Source organism: Ceratocystis lukuohia (genome assembly GCF_044167205.1).
Source record: "Ceratocystis lukuohia strain C4212 chromosome Unknown Supercontig10_pilon, whole genome shotgun sequence".
Classification (NCBI taxonomy): domain Eukaryota; kingdom Fungi; phylum Ascomycota; class Sordariomycetes; order Microascales; family Ceratocystidaceae; genus Ceratocystis; species Ceratocystis lukuohia.
The window spans coordinates 434549-451528 of NW_027263529.1; the positions used below are offsets into that span (position 1 = coordinate 434549).

At 43.7% G+C, this 16980-nt stretch overlaps 3 protein-coding genes across 3 annotated transcripts; 2 read left to right on the plus strand and 1 right to left on the minus strand.

The window, feature by feature from the left end:
* Nucleotides 1–702: 702 nt before the first annotated feature.
* HOO65_100097 (E3 ubiquitin-protein ligase RNF167) lies at nucleotides 703–2185 on the plus strand (the record flags this gene model as incomplete). The annotated part of the gene is made up of 2 exons (XM_071004677.1): nucleotides 703–917; nucleotides 1003–2185. The coding sequence occupies 2 exons, from the start codon at nucleotides 703–705 to the stop codon at nucleotides 2183–2185; spliced, it is 1398 nt and encodes a 465-aa protein (XP_070855874.1).
* Nucleotides 2186–2789: 604 nt separating this feature from the next.
* Nucleotides 2790–3869, minus strand: HOO65_100098 (uncharacterized protein; the record flags this gene model as incomplete). The annotated part of the gene is made up of 1 exon (XM_071001716.1): nucleotides 2790–3869. One exon carries the CDS (start codon nucleotides 3867–3869, stop codon nucleotides 2790–2792), a length of 1080 nt encoding a protein of 359 aa, XP_070855875.1.
* Nucleotides 3870–8821: 4952 nt separating this feature from the next.
* HOO65_100099 (uncharacterized protein) lies at nucleotides 8822–10189 on the plus strand (the record flags this gene model as incomplete). Its single annotated transcript, XM_071004681.1, has 2 exons — nucleotides 8822–8870; nucleotides 9159–10189. The coding sequence occupies 2 exons, from the start codon at nucleotides 8822–8824 to the stop codon at nucleotides 10187–10189; spliced, it is 1080 nt and encodes a 359-aa protein (XP_070855876.1).
* Nucleotides 10190–16980: the final 6791 nt, after the last annotated feature.

Genomic DNA, 16980 nt, shown 5'->3' on the forward strand with positions numbered 1-16980 from the left:
GTGAGCCCTTCTCTTCCGCCCGCAACTTTCCCGCCTTTATTTGTCACCAGCCTCTAGCCTGTCCTGTCCATTCTATTGCCAAAAGAGTCTTAGTAGCTTTTTTTTTCCCTGGCTTAGTACTATGTGCTACATGTTCGATATACGACCATGAAACTTAGCACAGCGACCTTGTCTGCGTACTCTTTATCTATCCATCCCTTTCCTGCGATTCTTGATCGTATTTTTCTGGATGCAGACATCTCTCCATTCTATCAAAATCCTGCTCTCCTTACTTTTTTTGCTTTCTTTCTTGGCGGCTTGCGCCTCGAGTCGCAGTGTCGCTTTGCCACTATAGCCTTGAATTTTTGGGCTTTGCTTCTGGATTTGAGCCTCTGCTAATCAGTCAGTCACAATAGAAAATAACCCTCCCTCTAAAAGGGCTTGTATTATACCCACGCTGTTAGCCGGCTTGTATTGTTCGCCGCCTTATTTACTCGCTCTGTTGACGGGCTATCTAAACCTTGGACGTCGCCTTTCGTCCTGTCACATGGCCTGTTCTCACTGTCTTCGCGCTCTTCTATGATCCGTTGATGTTTCTGTCTCCCCCCTCTCTCTTTTGCAAATACTTCAACAGGCTTTCCTTTTGGCCTTATTTCTGACGACTACGTCATCACCATATACACCAATAAGTCATTCGAAATCTCCCGACACTCGAAAACTAAAATGCCAATAGTGGCGAGGCTCGTGCATGAAGCCACAAAAGTAGTGGCTTCTTCTCAAGATCACTACCTGCTTGTTCGTCAAGACACGACCTCTACTTCTGCATCGCCGGCTGCTACTTCAGATCCTGCCGACGGCGATGGAGATGGCAAAGGCAGGACAAACTCACTCTTGTTCTTTGTTGCTCTTGGATTTGGAGTTGTCTTCACTAATCTTTGGTATGTTTGTGTTGAGTAAAAGCTACGCGACTTTTTTTCCTTTTTTTTTTTCTTCAATTCTTCTTTCGCTAACGTGATTTGTTAGGATCATGGTCGGTGTTAAGTACTGTTTTCGCTATAACTCCCGCAATCACCAACTCCGCGTTGCAGCTGAAGGCGGCGAAATGGTCTCGCTTGAGCAGCCAACGCGACCTCGTCGTCGGCGTGTGAAGAAGCTCATGACCATGGAGGAAGTCAACGACAAATTTCCCATGATTAAGTACAAGTCATGGGTACTACAGAAAGCGACATCCGTTCGACCCGCTGTTCCTGCTGCCGCCGCCAACGACCCCGACCCCAAAGAACTCAGCCCAATATCCAACAGTAGCGACGAACTGGTCTCTGACCCGATGAATCTTGCATCTGATGTCACTCCTGTTGTCTCAGCTTCAAATGTTCAGACTAGCAACAAGTCTCCCGGCTCTATGACAGAAAGGGATGATCATGAAGAAACTCAACATGTGGAAAAAGTCGCATCCATGCCTAGCGCCCCCCCTCCTGTTGCTCGAAGAGATGGCGAAAATGCGCCGCCGTCCTCCACAAACCAATCTGATACCGAAGCCGACGAGGATTCCGAGGACGACCATTCAAACAGAACACCGCCAAATCTCAATGAGACCAATCCTGACGCTGACACATGCGCCATTTGCATCGATACTCTGGAGGATGATGATGATGTCCGTGGTCTTACTTGTGGCCATGCTTTTCACGCTGCTTGCGTTGACCCATGGCTGACTGTCCGTCGTGCATGCTGTCCCTTGTGCAAGGCTGATTATTACGTTCCAAAGCCTCGGCCCGAACCGCCGGCCAATCCAGAGGCTACTGAGCTCCCCCAAGTTGGTCGGGTGGATTCTGCACGGGGGGCCTGGCTTAATTTCCGCGGAGTCAGACAGATTCCCCCCAATATGACTCCAGAAGAAGCGCAAGCTTATGCTCGTCGCGAACAGCAGAGAGCTCGTAGGGCCCGTCGTCGTGAAGCTGAGTTGGCTGCTGCTCAAAGAGACGAACAGGAGCTCCGTGCTTTACAACGCCGACAAGACCGCCACCAGGAGGCTGGTGGTGTGGTTGGCTCACTTCGCAATGCCTTTTCTGGGTTTCGATTAGGTCGGATTCGAAACACACAATCTAACAGCAATACTACCTCCAATGTAATTTCCACGTCGGCTTCCGATTTTGCACAACCAGGAACTGGAAATGCCACGGCTCCTCCACCCCACCAACAAGTTTAAAATATGCCTTTACATTACTACGTTAGTATGTTAGGGCCTTCGAATCCTCAACAAATCGCTTTTCTTTGCTTTTCGCTATGAAAAGTTGGAGTCAAAAGCACGTTTGACTTCCCACCGCTGGACAGGAATGCCAAAAAGTGTTCCTTGCTACTTCCTCTCCATCTCCTCTTGTCTTCTACAAGCCTCAATATTTCCGGCTTGCCTCCTTCATTTTCTTGTCTATTCTTTTCTCTCGGCGTATACACTATGGTGGGTGAATGGGATGTTTGTTTGCTTTGGATGGGTGGTGTTGTGGTCCGGTATTGCTTTAAGTTATTTGTACGCTCTGGTTCTTGGCTTTGGTCTTGTGTATTATGTTGCCATGCTTGCCCAATATTCATTTCTGTGTCGTTTTTTTTGCCCGTTTTCAAGGTTCAGATTGCATGAAGTTAGAAAAAATTCGTACTCATTTCACATAATCCTGGAGTCTGGTTTATATGTTTAGCCTCCACTTGACTCGGCAAGCTTAACCTTACTATGGCCCCTAATATGAATCATCCCAATGATGGCATGCCATGTGGATGGTCCTTTTCTGTGAACTAATAATTGCCAGACCGTTGTGTATCTAAAGGAATGATCCCTTCTGAAACCTATCTCCGAAGTTGCCAGCCTTGTCTAGCATCTGTTTCTTCTGACCGCGATCTAAACGGCCTCCAATTGCCATATCTTTTTGAATGTCAAAGGCCCTTTTGCTTGGATCATCCTCTTCTGCATAAGCTCCCCCGGTCTTTGATTTGAGCGATTCTTGACGTGCCACATACAGGCTTTTCCCTCGAGTTTGCTCTGTATATTCAGATATATTTCGCCGCCTCTCTTGCTCGGCCTCTTCTTCCATCGTAGAGCGCACGTAGCGGGCTTGTTTTGGTTCTGACTCATCTGCGCGGCCTAACACGGCATTTTCAAGACGGCGCCGTTTCTCCTCTGGTGTTTCGGTCCATATACTGGACATGTCAACGTTTTTAGACGCGGCAGAAGCGCCTCTTCCGGAGGCAAATGTGCGATTTTTGATTTTTGTGGGATCAGAAGCGCGAGTGTTCGACATAGTCGGCGGAGCCAGCATCCACTCGTCTCTTTTTGGGGCAGAGCTAGCTTGTGCATCCTGTCTATTAATCGCCGTATTTGTGCATACATTTTTCTGTGCCGCGGTAGGTAGTGCAGGGCCGTAATCATCGTCTGAACTTGAGTCGGAATCGGGATCTGGCTGTAGTTCTGAAGTAATTGGAGTGTCTGGCAAGGGGTCTAGACTATCTCGCGCTTGTCCGTTGATTGCATTAGGTGGGAGCGATGGGCCAAGGACTCTTGTACTGTAGTTTGAAGGAAGTATTGGGCCTTGTGCTTGTGGCGGTTGACTGGCTTTATTTGTGTCGGAGCCTGAATTGGAATCATGGGAGATCTCATTATTGGCAAGGGAAGACGGCGATGGGATAACGGTTGATCCTATTGAAACTTTTGGAAGTGATTTTCTATTTTCTCCTAGTACTTGTGGACCATATGCATCATCATCGTTGTCATCTAAAGCGATCTCATCTTTATTGCATGTGCTGGTGGACGCTGTAGTTTTAGAGGGTGGCAGATCACAACTATCAATGGAGCCACGTTTTCGTTTCGCAAGATGGGATGGAAGTTGAGGACCAATAGATGACATTTTGGCTGAAGGTTTGTTTGATGTGACAATGATGTGGGAAGCAAGGTGTTGAAGGGGATAATCATGTTGATAATCCTGAGCAAATGTTGGACAACAAGGCGCCGGTTAAACATCGGGAATAAAAGCATAGTAGCATTCGTAGTGTAGCACCTTTTTCTTTTTCCTTGAAGCAACAACGCCCATGATAGGCGAGCGCCCAAAACAAGCGAGCGCCCAATTTTTTACCACCTACATTATAGATTCTTTTATAAAACAGCTATGAAGCATCTTCTTAATTAAAACTAATCACTGTTCTCTTCTCTAGATATCTCAGAAGCAATGTGACATGTTCTTGAGTTAAGACCAGCCTTTATTGTTATTGTATTATTTAGTGTCTACCTCACTGATGTCTACAACTTTGATGAGACTGGCTTTATGATGGGTGTCATTACAAGTGGAATTGTCATCACAGGTGTAGAAAGGCATGGAAAGGCTAAGGGGGGTTTTAGAGGCACTGGAATCATTCCTTTAGATCTAGAAAGTGTGATATCTAAGCTTGACATGGAGCTACAGACTCCAACACTAATCAAGGAGGAGGCCAGCCTCCCCAACCCAACCCTTGGGTTTCTAAGACACTACAGACAATGCTAGAAGCCAATTCTCAATTTCAATATCTTGAAAAGCAAGTTGGAAGGCATCAAAGCAGCTCCCCAACATCAAATATCCAGGCACTTAAGTCATTTTCAAAAGGAATGAACACAACAATGTGCTAGAACACCTTGTTGAAGTCCAAGGTCTAGATCCTTAATGTTGCTCCCCAAGCAACATCCTTGTCTCTGTTCTGTTAACTATCTGTCTGAATACATACTATCACTCTGAACTCTTGTCCCTGTCTACTGATTCTGCCTGTTCATGACAATATGAGGATGTTACTCCTTGAGCAACATTCAGGACTGGTTACCTGTGACAAATTACATCTACAATAGCAGTGGCAGGCGTCAGTAATCCTGGAATAGGGGCCAGGGCAGTGAACTGGGCAGTCCATGACAGAAGGCCCAGAAGACCATCCATGTACTTCGATGCCTCAGCAAAGTCTACTTCAGAATTCCACCAAAGCCTGCATTGCAAGTCATGAGAGCTTGTGTAGTGCTACAGCTGACATATGTAGCCACTGCATGGTATCCTATAGCAAACAAGACAGTGATGGATAAATTGGAGGTTGTGCTCTGAGACAGAATTCAAGCAGCTCTGCCACTCTATAAAACAACAAACAAGCAGAGCCTATACAAATTCATGGCTTTTCTAAGCTTCAAAATAATCTGTCAAGAAATGATGCAAGCAGGTGTGATATAAGCATATGCATCCAACACAGACCATCCCCTGCATATAATGACAATAGATGGCACTATAGACAAGGCAAAGGCAATGCTCCCTTCCCTAATCAGAGATACTGATAAACTCTGCCTGACTGACCTACTCATAGAGAAACTGAGCAAGAGGCAGCCAAGGCCTATTTTAACCATCTTGAAAGGGAATCTCAGGACACAATCTGGGTATACTCAGATGGCTCACACAATAGCAGTGGAGACACTAGCAATCACTGAGCTGTATACAGTGGAGGTATGGGCCTGGCATAAGGCTACAGTGCATGTGAAAGGCACAGGGGAATAGCATATGTAGAAGCAATCATGGCTCTTGGAGCAGTCAAGATCACAGCTGAAGTTGCCCTACCACAAGTAATGGGTATGAATCTGTGTGTGGACAACCTGGGGTAGCAAAAGTGAATTAGCAAGCTAATATGGAAATTAGGCACTTCTCAGCTCAAAGTCAATGAGATCCATTGCACTCTCACAGGGTGGGAAGACAGACTGGAAAGCCTAGCACTAGACAAGCTAAGCAGTAGGGTCTACTGGGTCCTAAGGCATTTTGAAGTCCTAAGAAATGAGACAGTAGGCTAGCTGGCCAAAGCGGGCTGCAAGAGTGCGGATTTATTAGTTCCCAAGAGGACGACGTCTCTGGCCGCAGTGAGTCGCTGGAAGAATGATGCATTCAGAGCCAATTTCAAGAATTAGATGAGATACAATTGCCCAGCCATAGAGACTGCAATGAGTGCCATGATGACTTCATCTATTGTCATGGATCACAGACTGTCCAGGTCCATAGATGCATAGTGGTACAGTAGCTAGACCCAGGTTAGCAGTGTCAGGACTAGGCATGAGCCAAGTTAATCAGAGCAGTATGTCCTAACCTTATTTATATCCCCCCATCATTGTCCCCCTATTGTTACACAAATAGTAACTCCAAGCTGAACCTCAGGCTCTTACAGCTGAGATAATAAAAGAAACCTTACAGGTATGTGTAAGTTACTTTTACTAAGAAGACATGATCAGAAGGATGAGTGATAAAGAGTGTTGGGGGACACAATGAGGGAGTAGGCTTAGAATATGTAGAATGGGCTACCAAGTTTGGGGAGCTCTTTCTCTCAACAGCCATCATCAAAACAAAACTACAGCAATTATATCACTGAGTTGTTAGCTTCTTAGACTAGAGTACTTTACATGCAAGGTGCTAAGAGCTAAACCAATATCAGGCAGCCAGCCCTCAAAGCCCCCTCTAATGAGGCTCCTGGGCAGTGTGTAGTGGAAAATCCCAACTATAAAGTCAGTGCCTGAAAAGATAGTCCCCAAAAAGCCATCCCAGAGACACCACCACAACTCATGTAGGAGACCCTCTCCCAGAGGACTCATCAATATCGCCAGTACTCTACATGCTCTTTATGGAACCACTCTACAAATGGATTCATCCACCATTGGGATAGGCGGGTAGTGGGAATGTGGTAGTTAGCGGCCAATATTTTGCAGGCAATGGCAGAGCAATCGAAGTTATCATGAGGGAACTGGAAAATTGGACCATACACAACAGTCTGGAAATAAATCAGAAAATGTCAATGGTTTCTACACATTAAAGACAGAAGGAGGGTTGCAGGAAGCCCATCTGGGATCGTAGAAGGCTTAGACATCTACAAAACGACCCCAGCAAAGACATCATTCAAGTAACTATGCATCCACCTAGACTCTAAACTTCTCTTCAACAATAGAGAATTCATAGCGAGCATCGACTGAGTGGCCAACAGCACAAGATACATAGCTGGCTGCTACAAAGGGGCAGATACTAAAAGCATGCTCACTGTGATCCACACCTATCCCCTAATCAGAGCACTCTTTGCAGCGAACACCTAGCCTGCCCTAGATAAGACAAAAGAAGCAACAGACAAGCGGAAAATTACGCTTAGGAAGTGCCTCTGCACAGCTCTCCCCATGTACTGTTCGACACCAAGAGAGTGCATACACTACGCAGTAAGCATCCCTCCTTTCGAGCGCCTCCTTGAGGACGAGGAAATGAAGGAAGCTACGCAGTGGAGAAAACAAAGAGACGCGAGGTGGAGGTAGACAATATTCTCCCAGGAACATTCATTGTGTACTCCAACAAATCGAGAGATGCAAATGGCAATATGGGCACAGGATGGGCTATGATCAAGTATAGAGATACCCAGGAACTAGATCACACAGCCCTAGGAAAGTGGGTGGAAGTAACGGATGTAGAGCTGGGAAAATCAAACATGATACTCTCCAATCAGAACTAGTGTCTCCGCCAAACCCCCTTCTGTATCTTCCAATGCAAGGCCCTCACTAGGACAGAGCTGGACTAAGTTCTCATGGCCAGAGCTGGTGATACAGTCTTTTGCAAATACCATGAGCAATGGGGACACAACTTTGCACTTGACTGCAAAACTTCCAACCAGCTAAAAAAAAATGAGGCCACCAGTGGGCATGTAAGGCACTGCTGAGACTATAGAGCTGAAGGTTTGTGGGAAGGCTCCTTAAAACACGGAGGTGACAAGCCATATCCTACCTGTCCAGCCACGCTAGAGAATTGGGTAGCTCGCTACACCACGAGTCACAGGAGAGAATTCGCAACACAGGCAGCCTAAGATGATACAGCCAACTCGAGAGGCGGATGAACGACAACTCCAGAGGAGATGACAGGGGCGGGAAAGAGTAGGAGATATGGAAGAGGGGAGAAAAAAGGATGGGAGGGTGATTTTTCCAGAATCACAGGGAGATATCGAGGAGGACCCCATTAGAAGGCGCTAAAGAGACCTTACTCCTAGCCATCAGCTAAAAAGAAAACACGATGTGGTAGCAGCTATGCATACGAAAGGACAAAACTGACGTACTCTCCCGGCGTCTATTCCCTGTGCTGAAAGCCAGCAGCCTTTTAGACTAGCTTAAACACAGTCATCACAAGCTGAAAATACCAGGCTGATACTGTATTTTGTAATTGTGTTCTCCACAAGTGTGAACCAACTGTGAGTAATAGCTGGATCTTCAGATTTGGCCCTCTTGTAGTCATATCTGCAATTAAAACACACATTGAGGTCTGGCTGTCGCTTGACAAAGTTAGAAGCCCAGCACTTGCTACCATGTGACATGTTGCAGTCAGTGAGCAGTCAGTTGGCCATTTCTTCAACACCATGTAGTTGTGGGGGAAACCCTTGTGAATCCAAGTCAAGAATGAACTTGACAATGACCTGCTCTTCTAGATCAGATAGTCTACATGAGTTGGGGATGGTATTGCATTGACATTGAATTCCATTCTGTCAGTGATGAAGGGCCTGAAGAAGGAGAACAATATTAGCCTCATTTCTTTGTTATGCCATGTTTTTTTGGTGGGCAAATAGTCAATTAAATGTGAAGAGGAGAGATTGGAAGATTTTTGGTGCATTCGCATGGTTGGTGCATTCACTTATCATTGATGTTATCCCTTATTCTTGCATTTATATCCATCTCCTTTTTTCTTGGATAAGCCAGGCCCTTATCAACTTACCTGAAGGTTATGCAGAATGATTGTGGAGGTTCTCTCAACATCGACAAAAGCAATGGCAAGTAGGAGCTACAGTGGTGAATAAGGTTATGGCGGTGAGCAAGGCTACAGTGATGAACATGGTAGACAAGGCTAGCAGTGAGTAAGGTAACACAAGGCCATAGCACTAGACAGGGAGGAAGCACCAGTGCACTGTGACACATTTCTTGCCTGTCTCCACCTTTATCTGCTGGATTAGCCTTCTGAATATATTTTATTATCCTATGATCTCATCCCTATCTACTTATCCTGCCTGCCTGTGACGCCTGCCTATGACATTACATTGCTTCGTCCTATAGAGACTGAGGAGAATATCCAACTGCCCACTTCCCCCATTCCTGGCTGATAGCTTCAACTCATTCCATGACCACATTACCTCAAATCCAGAAGCTTGGTTCAAATACTTCCAAGATGTTTTCTCATATGCCAAGAATGCAAATGTCAAAGCCCTTGCTGTGAAAAATGCACTGGCAGCTGAGTCTGCGAACCTCACTACAGCCCGAGCCAACCTGGACTTCCTGAAGGGACAGTTGAAGGAAGCCCAGGACCAGATCTTCGAAGCCCGCTACAATGAGCAGAAGGCCCTCAATATTTTCCTATCCACTATTCCTATTATCCCGCCTGTCCCTTCTGCTACTGTTTCTTCTGAACCCACACTGACTTCCCCAGGTTCAACGATTGGGGAGGATACTCTGACTACAACTGAACCTGCCCACTCGACCTGCCTTTCTCAACGATTACCTGACCCCGATAGGTTTCAAGGCGACCAACGAGACCTTCGCCGATTCTGCTCCCAGATTCGGGAGAAGATGGAAATCAACCATGACCGTTTCCCGACCCCTCAATGCCGTATGTCCTATGTCAACAGTTGCTTGGGCAGAAAGCCATATGAATACATGCTACCACACATCAAGGAAGGAGAATGCCAACTCTCCGACTATGAAGACATCCTGAAAATTCTTGAGGATGCATATGAAGGCCCCCGCCATTGCACGCATGTTCGCACTAAACTATTCCGCCTCCGCCAAACTAATAAGGACTTCACTACCTTCCTCGCTGAGTTCCAACGATTGGCTGTCGAGGGAGAGATGCCTGAATCTCTCCTACCGATTCTCCTCGAACATGCCATTTCAGAGGAGCTCCGCACCATGCTCCTGCATAATGAGCCCCCAAGCTACAACTACCATGAATTTACAGCATTCTTACATAAGCTGGAAAGCCGCCGACTCTGGTTCAATTCTTCACAGACACCTGTTACTGTCCCCATGAACCCGTCGAACCAGCACCGCACTACCCGTCGAGAAAAGGGGGAGTGCTACCGCTGTGGTTCAAAGAACCACCTGGTAGCCCGATGCCCACGCCCAGACACCCGCCAGCTCCGTCCTGCTGCACTGTCTCGTTCCCGTCCTGCACTCTAGCTCTTCCTACATTGCCTCCCCAGTCCTTTTTGGGAAGAAAGTGGACAGAGTGTTTTGATTCTGTGTTGACTACTGCACTTTGAACACTGTTACTTCAAAGGACTGATACCTGCTGGCTCTGATTAAAGAAACCCTGAAAAATTTGTATGGGATGTGTTATTTCTCAAAGATCTATTACCAGTTAGAGTTACAGAAGATGAGGGGGTAGGGTAAATGAGGAAGGTTGTTGCCAGTGCTTAACACTGAGTGTCACAGGTTGGATATAAGTGTCATGGTACACTGGAGCCTCCTGCCCTGACTACTGCCATAGCCTTGTGCTACACTGCTGATGGCCCTGTGTTACTGTGCATACTACTGTAGCCTTGTGTTACCTTGTCCACCACTGTGGCCCTGTGTGGCTGTTGCCAGTGCTAGATGTTGATGTCTCAAGAAATATACCTTAAAAGTGTTTTATTGTCAAAGAAACATAGGAGAGAAGGAAAAGAAGAAAAGAACTAAAAGCTAGAGTATTCCTCCCTTTAAGTGTTGTGTGAATTTGCAAAGGATATGTCTCCCTTTCATATGATTCTTTCCTATACCCTTGCTTTGTCATTGTTGCCAGTGCTAGACAATGATGTCTCAAGTGCCTATACCTTAAAGTGATTTATTCTTAAAGAAACTAAAGAAGGAAGGGAAAGAAGAAAAGATCTAAAAGCTAAAGTATTCCTCCTTTTAAGTACTATGATGATTTGCTAAGGACATATCTCCTTTTTACATAATCCTTTCCTATACCCTTGCTCACCCTTCTCATAGGTGCCTAGCCTATAATATCACCCCCCTCCTTTCTTAGGATGACATCCTCTTATCATAGGAGGTCCATTGTTCTCTGAGATCAGGCCCTATCTTGCTTCCTAGTGGTCTAATGCTTAGGTGTCTTTAATGTTGTCTAGGGGTACCTATATTAGATCATCCTAACCCAGCCATTTTACTAAGGCTTTTCTATTACTTCCTTTGCCTTAGGCCTACACTATGTCTTCTACTGCCTATTCTTCCTCTCTATCTTCATTTACTATACCTAGGGGTTCCTCTGGAGCTTGTTGCTGACTAGGAAGTAGGTCTTTTATAGCTTTTTCTATATAGTCTATATAGAATACATTATGTATTCCTTTAGGGATATCTAGTTCTACTGTCAAAGGTGTTGGTATCCCTATGACTATGAACTTTCAGTGTAGCTAGTCTAGCTTGTAGGATATTTTTATCATCTAGAGGTTCCTCATAGTGAGCTAGACTTGATCTCTGATTTAGTATAGCTCTATAGGACATTGAGGTCAGTCTTCCAGGTATTGTTAAGCTACTGCTAGGGCACTAGCTATCATATTGTTTATGTCTACTATATACTCTACTAATACTTCTATACATCTATAGTTTAAACCTTCTATACTATACTCTACTTCTAGAATAGTCACTTGGATTAGGTCTATATAGTATCTATGACTTGTAAAGAAGGGGCTGATATTCACTTGTAGTACTAATAGTTAGTTATTGATAGCTAGTATAGCTAATAGGAGTAGCTTATCCTAGTCTAACTGTGTAAAGTTGATAAATACCTGTAAATAAGCCTGGATCTCCTAGTTCACCCTTTCTATACCCCTATTTGACTGTGGATAGTAGGCTGTTGTCAGCTTTTATTCCAGCCCTAGTAGTTTGTATAGGTGTCTCTAGAAACCACTTGTGAATTAGGGGCCTCTGTCTGAGATAATGGAATCAGGGAGGCTATAGTGACTATAATGACATTTACTGAAATAGGTGATGACTGTAAGGCTTCACAAGATACAAGAAGATTCAATTGTATAACAGCTCTGTATTTAAGAAGAACTCAATAAGTTCTAAGAGAAACTAAAGGGAGCTATGCTAACAACAGTGGTCAAGTGGTTTATATGTATGTTGGGAGAGATGCACTTTGGTAGGGGGACTAGAGGGAGACACTAGGAAGACACTAGGAGGACACTAGGTAGACACTAGGGAGATGCTAGGAGGACACTAGGTAGACACTAGGGAGAAAAGGGAGCTTTTAGTGTATTGTATAGTTTCCTAGGTGAGGGCAAGGCCTGAACTATATATGATCTATAGATCATTATAATCAATCCCTTCCCCTCCTTTCAGGTTGCCTAGGGATGGTCAGTGGTCTACTCATATTCTTCTAGGGCAGCTATGTCTTCAAGGTGCACTAATGGTTCCCAGGTTAGTTCTATATAACCTGTCCATTTTACTAGCACTTGGTATTGTTTCCTGTATTTCTAGTGTTGAAGGATCTTATCCACTTGGTATTCCTCTATAACTATATCATCTATAGCTTCCTCCTATGATATCAGGGGTGGCTCAGGATTAGAGGATACTTGGGATAGCAATAGGTCTTCTCTATACTAGTGGACTAGGTTGATATAGAATACTAGGTAGATGCTAGAGGGGGTGTCAAGTTTGATAGTATAGGATCTAATAAGGCCAATGACTTTATATAGTAGTGCTAACTAGTTGAGTTTCTTTAAGGGGTATAGGGTATAGATATTCTTGAGTCTCAGGTAGACTCTATCACTGACTTGAAATGATTCTATAACTTGTCAGCCTTTATTAGTGTATTATTCCTATACTTCTTAGGCTAAGGCCATAGATGCCTAGGAGAATACCATGGCTTCACAGTGCTTTGCTAGCCAGTTATATCCTGCTGTAGCTAGGGAAATACTTGAGCTAGTAGGGTGTGAAGCATCAGTTTCAATAGGGTCTATGTAGTAGCTATAGCAGAAGAAAAAAGGGCTAATACCTATAGATGCTGAAACCCAGTTGTTCAAGGTGATCTATACTTAGGGCAGTAGGGAAGCCTAGTCATCTTATAGGTAGGCTATGAATGTCCAGAGGTATGTCTCTATTTCCTAGTTTGAGTATTCCTATGCTCTATCAGTCTCTAGGTAGAAGGCTGTAGATAAACAACAGGTGATTCCAAGTTAGTAGTATACTTTAGCCTAGAAGAGGCTGATGAATTATAGACCTTAGTCAGAGGTGATTATGTATAGGGTTCTATAGTGAGTAAATACATAGACTAAGAAGGCTTTAGCTATATCATGAGCAGTGGAAGACTTCAGGGGTATGAGGACTTTAGACTTTGATAGCTAGTCAGTGATACCTATAATGATAGTATACCTATTAGAGGGTAGAAGGTTGATAATGAAATCAACTGTAATTTCTTACTAAGTCTATTCTAGGATTAGGAGGGGTTTCAAGAGGCTATACTTCTATTCCCACTATATCTTACTCTGTCCACAAGTGTCATAGTTTCTCACAAAGCATTACACATCTTCTGTTAACCTAGGCCAGGTATAGGAGTGGCTTATAAGGTCTTATATGATAGTAGTGCTAGGGTAGCCTATCAGACTCAAATCATAGGTAGCTTGAATTATCACTATACAAAGTAGCTTATAGGCTGGGATCTATAGGTACTCCTACTATAATAGGTGTATTTCTGAGTTGAGGGAGTATTCACTGATTTGCTAAGACAGGCCCTAGTCATTAGGGAATGTATATGCTTTTTCTTATACTGCTGAGTAGGCTTACCAGTATCTCTCATTGTATCTCAGTGCAGTATCCTATAGGTTATAGAGTTCTAGGTCAGTGAATAGAGATGGAAGACCTAGGTAGGGTGTGACTTCTAAGCCTTCTAGATCTTTGTCAGGGTTTTTAGCCTATATTACTATAGTGATAATAAAGTTCTTACTATAGGGATATAGCATCTAGTGAACTCTAGATTGTAGTCTATCATTAGACAGGTCATATAGGAGGTCTTAGTCATATCAGGACAGGGTATTAGAGGTGACTTATGTCATTCCAGGTCTATATATCAGTATGAAGTCAAATTCAGATAATTCATAAGACTAGTGGTATTGATATTCTAAGAGGGTCTAGTGGGTTTAGAAGTAGATGAGGTTATAGTGGTCAGTATATACTTGGAATGTAATGCCAGCTAAGAAAGGGTACTAATATTTCAAGTAGGAAAAGATTACTAATATTTCCTTATTATAGATAGGATAGTTGACTATAGCTAGGGTGAGTTTTCATAAGAAGTATATAATAGGCTACTAAAGGGAATCCAGGCCTTATTATCTCAATGAGGCTCCTATTACCTATCTAGAGGAATCTACTTCAATGATAGTAGGGTGATCAGGATCATAGGTAGCTAGGATAGGTATAGAGATGAGGGCCTAGTAGAGCTTATCAAAAGCTTCTTACTAGTCTAGGCCCTAAATAAATAGTTAGTCTTTCTTAGTTAGTGTAGTCAGTGGTATCACTAGAGTCAAGTAGTTCTTGATGAAATAGTGGTAGAAGTTTACAAAGCCTAAGAAGCTATAGAGGCTATGTATAGAGGTTAGGGCTTCCTATTCTTGAATTATATAGGTCTTTTCAGGGTTAGTGTAGATTCTAATACCAGGTTCTATAATGAAGCCTAGATACTTGATTGAAGAGGATTTGGAATCACTCTTGTCCTAATCTAGTTGGAGGCCTGCATTATCCAGGGCCTTGATGATCTGATAGACAAGCTTACAGTGGTCTTCTCTAGAGCCTGAAGTATAGATCACTACATTATCTAGGTAGGCTGAGTAGGTAATGCCTAGCCACTAGGAAAGGACATGGTGTCACAGGTTGGATACAAGATCTTCATTGTAGCTGGTTCAGAGGTTCAAAGAACATGCATTAAGGAGGAAAGGGAATAACTAGCTAGACTATACTGGCAGGAGAGGGGCTCTTTATAGGTGAGCTCTGTGTGGCGGGGTCTCACATGGACCAAGGGCATTGCCCTAACACATACAGGCACAGCCCTTACATCAGCCTCTCCTCTTCCTCCTTCATTTCACTTCTTGGTGTGTTGAATGTATGTCCTCCCATGTCTTCAATGAGGAGCATCTTCAAGACCACTCAAGTCAATTCCCAAGTCTCCTTCACTTCAGGTTTGCCATGTAATTCACTATTGGGTCCTCCTTCTCCTCTCACACAGGACACCCCCAACCATTGTACTCCCTACATCAGTAGAGTAACACATGGTGTCTTGTTGTCCCTTTGAATTAGCACTTTGCAGCAGCTCTAAAAGGGATTCAATCATTCCTAAGAGTGTAGCAATGGCAACCCCTCCTTTATCTGATTCAATTGATTGTTATATTTGTGCAATCCTCATCATTCATCCATTATCATTAGCCACTTCTTTTGGCTGTTGTTGTTGAGATAGAGGGCATTGAAAAACATCAGGAAGGGATGTAAAGGTAGGTGTAAAAATTGAAGATAAAAACAAAAGAGTGTAAAAGGAGAAGTCATTGTTTTTTTTTTTTATTTTGAATGCATGTTGATGTCACAGGTTGGATACAAGATCTTCATTGTAGCCAGTTTGGAGGTTCAAAGAATATGCATTAAGGAGGAAAGGGAATAACTAGCTAGACTATACTGGCAGGAGAGGGGCTCTTTATAGGTGAGCTCTGTGTGGCAGGGTCTCACACAGACCAAGGGCATAGCCCTAACACATACAGGCGCAGCCCTTACACATGGTTAATGAACCACTAGAAGGAAGCCAGTGCTCCACTTAAGCTAAACAGGGTTACTAGCTATTCAAAGGAGCTAAGGTAGGTGTGGAAAACAGTCTATAGTTCATAGCCTTCTTTGACTCAAAGATAGTGGAAAGTAGAGATAATATCAACTTTAGAGATATATTTAGCTAATGTAATATTATAGAGGGTAATATAGATGAGTGGCAGTGGGTATCTATCCTTCTCTATAGTGTTATTTAGGGTATAGTAGTCAATGTAGAAATGAATGCCTCCACTAGGTTTCTTGATAAAGATCATTAGGGCTCCTCCTTCAGCACTGCTAGCCTGAATGAAGCTAGAGTCAAGGAGCTTGTACAGGGTTTTCTATAGGACTAGCAGCTCCTCTCTACTCATGGAATACAAGGGATATATAGGGGTCAATTCATCTGGCTTTAGTTAGATCTCAGTGTCTAGGCCTGGTCATGACAGTGGCAGAGTAGCAGCCTTCTTTCTGTTAAAAGCACTGATGACTAGGAGTAGCCAGCTAGGGCAAGACATTCAGGGGTTAGTATAGATCTTAGTTTATAAGGCTTTCTCAATGTTATAGAAGGAGGCTGAAGAGACATAGATGCCTTTAGTCTTAGTAACTTAGGCCTAGAGTGCCTATATTATATACTAGGTGATAGCTATAGTATCTAGGTTAAGGGGAGTAGTTATAAGGTAGAGTCTAAAGGGTTGTTATAAGAGGACTTCATTCTAGGCTAGGTATATAGAGGTATTGTGGTCTATTAGCTAACATTAGCCTAGTATTAGGTCTTCTATCTAGTCAGGGATAATGTATATATAGAGTTTTTCATTATGACCCCTAAGGCCTAAGTTAATCATAGTGATCTAGGTTATTATTAAGGGGTTTAGGTCACTAATGACTTATTTGACTAGATAGGGTATAATGGGTAAGGTAGTGGCTTTACACCTAAGAGCAGTGTATAGGGAAATAGTAGTAAGATAGAGGCATCTATTATCAATAAAAGTAGTAGTAAAGATATGTTTATTTAGAGTTATATCTATATAAGTACCTATTACTCCTATTTCTTTCTTAGCAATTATCTCCCCTTCAGGCACTAGATAGTGATAGTCATCCAGGCCTAGCAGTTTTCCAGGTGTTTAGCAGGGACTAGGGCATTGTCAGGTTACTAGGCTTCTATAGCCTGGGTCACTACTAGCTGCCCCTAGTTAAGGGGGCAGTTCCAC